We start from the raw sequence: 5479 nt of genomic DNA on the forward strand, positions 1-5479 counted from the left end.
CCGTGGTCATGTGGCTGGCATAACTAAACACCAAGGCGCACGGAACGCTGTTACCTTCCCACCGAAGTGGTCCCTATTTATCTACTTGCAATTTCTTGCTTTCGAACTGCTAGGTTGGCAGGAGCTGGAACTAGAGACGGGAACCCACTCCGTGATGCGGCAACTCAGGTCTCGAACTGCTGAACTACCGACCTTCCACAGTCTGCAGTTCAGCGTCTTGACCACTTGAGCCACCGCAGCTCCAATTAATTATTTACCAAATTTTATATGTATATATATTTAATTAATAAAGTACTGAAACATCTTAGTGTTTGAATTACAATAACAACAATATAAACGTCTATTTATCCTAAAATAATAATCAATCATAGAACTATCTCAAAAAAAAAATACAAGCATAGAGTCCCCTATTTAATCACATTGGTATCCAGAGGAGGACATGAAACAATGTTAAATAATATTCCAAACGTGTTCAAAGAGTCTTCCTTAAATTAATCAAGTAACTGTGGGCGTACATTGATCTTCAAGCTTTGAAAGCATCAGGAAAAAACAGAAAAATCTCTACAGCCTTTCGATAGCATCCGTTTCACCTCTTTTTCAAGAGCTGATAATCCTTTCCTTCGAGTGTTCAGTCTCCACGAATTACAGGATACAGACATTCATACCCAGCTTGAAACACTCTGATGAGACATTGTGAATTATGAGGTAAACGTGTTCCATTATGAATGTATCCTGTAATTAGTGGAGACTTGGAAATGACATCATCCTGTTGCCTGCGTCAGAGGGGTGACACTCTAGTTTTTGGGCAAAACTCTATGGTGCTTTGCCTTCAAGACCATAGAGTTTGCCCAGAAATTAGAGCGTAACCCCCCCAACATCAGTAATGTGATGACATCACTTCTGTGTGACATAATCACGGACGTCCCTGTTTGGGGCTGGGGTTCCCCCACTGGCCAGTTGGCTGGTGGCAGTTAAAAGCCCTGAGAAATGGGGGAACCTCCGCTGGGACCTGGGGGCTCGGAACCCTAGATATGTGATGGGAAGACTCGTCCGAAGGTGTCAACTTCTGTCTTGCCTCTGCATTGGGCATTACGACACATGCTTCAGAGTGAAGAGGCAGGACTTGTCCCTTAGAGGGAGGCCCATAGCCTTTCCCCCCCAAAGCGACCCACGCCCTTCTCCTCCCCTCCGTTTTATCCTCACAACAACCCTGTGAGGTTAGGCTGAGAGAGAGTAACTGGCCCCAGGTCACCCAGCGAGTTTCTTCCTGCTGGATTGTGAAAGTATTCAAGAGTTCCTCTTGGGCATGGTGGGTGCTTCCAGCAACTCGCTTGGGGCCCGTCGCGACCGACTTTGCTTTGTCCCCGTTTAGCTCCTCCCGCACATCCCCCGCGTGGTGTCCTCCTTAATCCGGGAAGACTCCAACTCGGCCGCCAGCTGTTTGGAACAGCTGGCCGAACTGGTCCACTGCATGTTCTTCCGCTTCTCCGGATTCCCGGACCTCTACGAGCCTGTTGTGGAAGCCATAAAGGTAACTGCTTCTTTTGTCATGGCACATATGGTTGAAATGGTCATTTGAAATGGCTGAACTCTGAGTTCAAGTCCTGCGTGAGCCATACGTACATGTGCGGAATGTTTTTGAGCAAGCCAGTGTCTCTTGGCCTCAGAATCTGAAGAAGCGTGCCTGCACACGAAAGCGCATACCCAGAATTAAACTTTGTTGGTCATGAAGGTGCCACTGGACTCCAACTTTGTTCTATCGCTTCAGACCCATTTGAATCTCTCTTGGCTTCAGTGTACCTCCGTGTATCATTCTCAGAGAGAATGCAAGCTGTGTTAGCCGAAGCTGGAAAGCTTACGGACTGGCACAGGAAGGGGTACGGTGAGATGCCCTGTCAGGTACATCCACACACATGGAGCTGCCTTTTACTGAGTCAGATCTCGGTCTAGCAAGGCCAGTATTGTCTACTCTGACTGGCAGAAGCTCTCTGCAATCTCAGTTCGAGGTCTTTCACATGACCCGCTCTCTTTAATTGGAGAACTAGATTTGAGTCCAGGAGTGCCTTAGAATTGACAAGACCTTTGGGAACTTTGACTCTCCGTAACTGATACCCCAAAAATCTTACTGGCCTCCAGGGCTATTTTTGGGCAGGAACGCACAGGAACGGAGTTTCGGCTGGCTCCCGAGTTGGCCACGCCCAGCAGGAACTCATTAGCATAACAGGCCACGCCCAACAGCAGAAACTCATTAGGATTGGCTACATTAGGGTTGTGTGGCCTAACATGCAAAGAAGTTCCTGCTACAAAAAAAGCTCTGGGTTTTGACAACAAACAAGATAAACACAATAAGAATCAAAAGGTGGGTGTGGCTTGATGACCACATTTCTGGTAACATGGGGGTGTGGCCTAATATGCTCATGAGCGGTACTGTTGGGGTGTGGCCTGATATGCTAATGAGTTTCTGCTATTGGGTGTGGCCTATTATGCTAATGAGTTCCTGCTGGGCTTTTTCTACAAAAAATACCCTGCTGGCCCCTAAGGCGTTGCTAGACTCAAATGTAGCTGTTCTACTGTAGATCAACCTAGGATACCTTCTGAAACTATCTTTTTAAAAAAATGTATTTTTTTCGTGTGTGTGCACACGCGTGCGCACACCTGGAAGTCATGGGAATCTCTGGTGACTGACCTCTACTGGGGGCCTGGAGGATATTCAGAGAGGTGACTGAATAAAGCCTGCCCCTGCCCTTCTGGCTCTGGTATTCCAAGGAGGTCTCCCATACAAGCACTTGCTTGCCAGAGTCGACCCTGCTTAGCTTCCGAGATCTTACAAGATTGGGCTTGCCTGGGCTATCCAGGTCAGGGCTGAAACTATCTTTAATCGGAGACTGAAACCGGGGCATTCCGCTTGCCGAGCACACGTTCTGCCTTTGCCCTTTCTCGGTTTTGCTTCCTGGGGTTTCCTTTCCTAGCTAGAGCAAGTCCTTTTTTCTTTTCCTTTTTCTGAGCAAGTCTTAAGTGCCTAAAAGAGGCAGTTCATCTAACTCGTTTCACTCTTGTCTTCTTTTCGAGGCACTCCCGATTCCAAACGAAGACCGCATTAAGCACCTGCTCGGCCAGAACGCTTGGACCTCGCAGAAGAACGAACTGGCCAGTTTCTATCCCCGCCTGGCTTCCAAATCGGAAACGGGGAAGATCGGGTTAATTAACCTGGGCAACACCTGCTACATGAACAGCATCATTCAAGCTCTCTTCATGGCCTCGGAGTAGGTGTCTTCCTGGCCTGTATTTCCTCCGCCTGCTTCCAAATCAATGAGTTTGCTTTTCGTACGGCCGGTTCAGGGCTGTTATCAGGAAAGACGAGCCACTGGCGGCTGTCATCGGGCTCTGAAATTCATGTCGTACACCGTCCAAGCTTTAAAAAACTTGTTTTTTGTGGTTAAAGTGTGGGAGGAGAGAAAAAGCAGTCTAAGCTCGTTGAAAAAAGATTGGTAAGGAGTTTTTGAGGGGTGGAAGGAATGTCTACGACAGGGGTCCCCAGCCTTTTCTAGCCTGTGCGCACCTTTTGAATTCTATAAACATGAATGATAAATTAGCTGTTGTAGATTTTCCGGGTTGTATGGCCATGGTCAGAGGTCATTTTGGGGGGGGGGATCGCAGGGGATCGCAGTTCCCCCGGGTGAGGTACAGGGGGGCGGGGCACATGACGAAGCCCCGCCCCCTGCTTCCGGCCGCCTCGCTTCCAGCCCTCATGCAGCCAGGAGGAGGCAGGAGAAGAGGGAGGGTAAGTTGCTTCCTCCCTGCCTCTCCCCACCCCTGCCTGCCTGGGGCCAGGGAGGGCCTTTGTAGGGCTTCTTTGCACTCCCGCCGGCCTTGCAGGTCCACCGCCGGGCCCCTCATGGGGCTCGGCAGTGGAGCTGCAAGGGCGGCGGTGGCGGCCGGGACCGTTGGGGGCGGGGTGTGGCCTTATGACACACTTCCAGTGATGTCAGAGGGTGTGGCCTTATGACACACTTCTGGTGATGTCAGGGGGTGTGGCATATGATAATGAGTTATGCTAATGAGTTCCCCTAGCTCTTTTTCTACGAAACGACCCCTGGCCATGGTCATGGCATTGTAGGACCTGACGTTTTGCCTGTAGCTGTGACTGGCATCCTCAGAGGTATAACACAGAAAGACGGAGTACTCTCTGTGTCAAGGTGAGACAAAAATGGTAGGCAGTAAATTTATATCTACTCCAGAAGGTGGGTAAGGCTGAGTCATTATCTTGTAGGAGTTCCCCAGGCTGTGAACATGCTAATGGAGGAGCTTTCCTGAGGAGGTTCTTTTGTATATGGATTGTTTATCTGCCTGCCATTTTCTTCTCACCTTGACACAGAGAGTACTCCATCTTTCTGTGTTATACCTCTGAGGGTGCCAGTCACAGCTACCGGCGTAACGTCAAGTCCTACAATGCAAAGACCATGGCCATACAACCCGGAAAATCTTCAACAGCTAATGAACTCCGGCCGTGGAAGCCTTCGACAACATAATAATGATAAACACAGTCTAATGTGATGAACAAAAGGATAAAACAACCGTGAACATCAGACCCCAAAGTATCAACAGTCAAACCACTTGTAAATGCAATAATTAATGTCTATTTGAGGTGCATACAACCCTATTCTAATAAATCATAAGAACAATCCCATTTTTCTTATGATTTATTGATACTGTGTTTTGCACATTTGTGAATTGTGCACATTCCAAACAAACATCACAAAGTGCATTTTGTACATTTGTGAACGGTATGCACCATTCACGGTTGTTCTTTCATTTTGCTCGTCACCTTTTGAATTCCGACATAAGGTGGTAGGCACTACTACAAAATGGCTGCCGCAAAAGGCAGAGCCAACCATAAAATGGCTGCCACGGGAGGCGGAGCCAGCCACAAAACGTCAAAGAGTGAGGTTATGCATAACTCTCAGTAACTCCTCAACATTTCAGGCAGATGCTCTGTTCAACGGAATTCTAAAACCAACATATTGTTATAAAATACTTTCTTGTATACCCACCACTAATCAAAAGCCCTGGTGGGCAGAAACCCCACCCACTTTTTAAAACATTTGTTGGGGGCCAGGAAAGGTGTCGGTAGGCACCATCGTGCCCCTGGGCGCTACGTTGGGGATACCCTGGTAGGGTATCGGGCAGGTGCTTGGGGAACAGGACTATCTCCTTGTCTCCCATTGGGTCAATCTTTGCCTTCGAAGATAAATGGGGTACGTTTCAGTGACTGTTTCTTTTTGCACAATTGTGTTTCCAGCTTCAGGCGCTCGGTGCTCAGTTTGGCAGAGAACAACTCCCAGCCCTTGATGGCAAAACTCCAGTGGCTGTTTGCCTTCCTAGAGCACAGTCAGGTAACTTTTATTTCTTCAAAAAGCTTCTCTCTTTCCCATAAAAAGGCCCTGGGTCACTAGCTTACAAAAATAGGCCTACAAGCAGG

At 48.2% G+C, this 5479-nt stretch overlaps 1 protein-coding gene across 1 annotated transcript in view; it reads left to right on the forward strand.

The window, feature by feature from the left end:
- LOC107115918 (ubiquitin carboxyl-terminal hydrolase 35-like) overlaps window positions 1-5393 on the forward strand; it is a gene marked incomplete at its 3' end in the record, with an annotated part of 17589 nt that extends 12196 nt beyond the window's left edge. The window contains exons 4-6 of the mRNA XM_015417719.1: window positions 1373-1531; window positions 3070-3263; window positions 5300-5393. Coding sequence (XP_015273205.1) covers window positions 1373-1531; window positions 3070-3263; window positions 5300-5393 — 447 coding nt within the window. The remainder of the gene's footprint in view (window positions 1-1372; window positions 1532-3069; window positions 3264-5299) is intronic.
- Between the last annotated feature and the right edge of the window lie 86 nt (window positions 5394-5479).

The sequence above is a fragment of the Gekko japonicus genome, unplaced genomic scaffold, assembly GCF_001447785.1.
Source record: "Gekko japonicus isolate JY-2015 unplaced genomic scaffold, Gekko_japonicus_V1.1 scaffold5299, whole genome shotgun sequence".
Classification (NCBI taxonomy): domain Eukaryota; kingdom Metazoa; phylum Chordata; class Lepidosauria; order Squamata; family Gekkonidae; genus Gekko; species Gekko japonicus.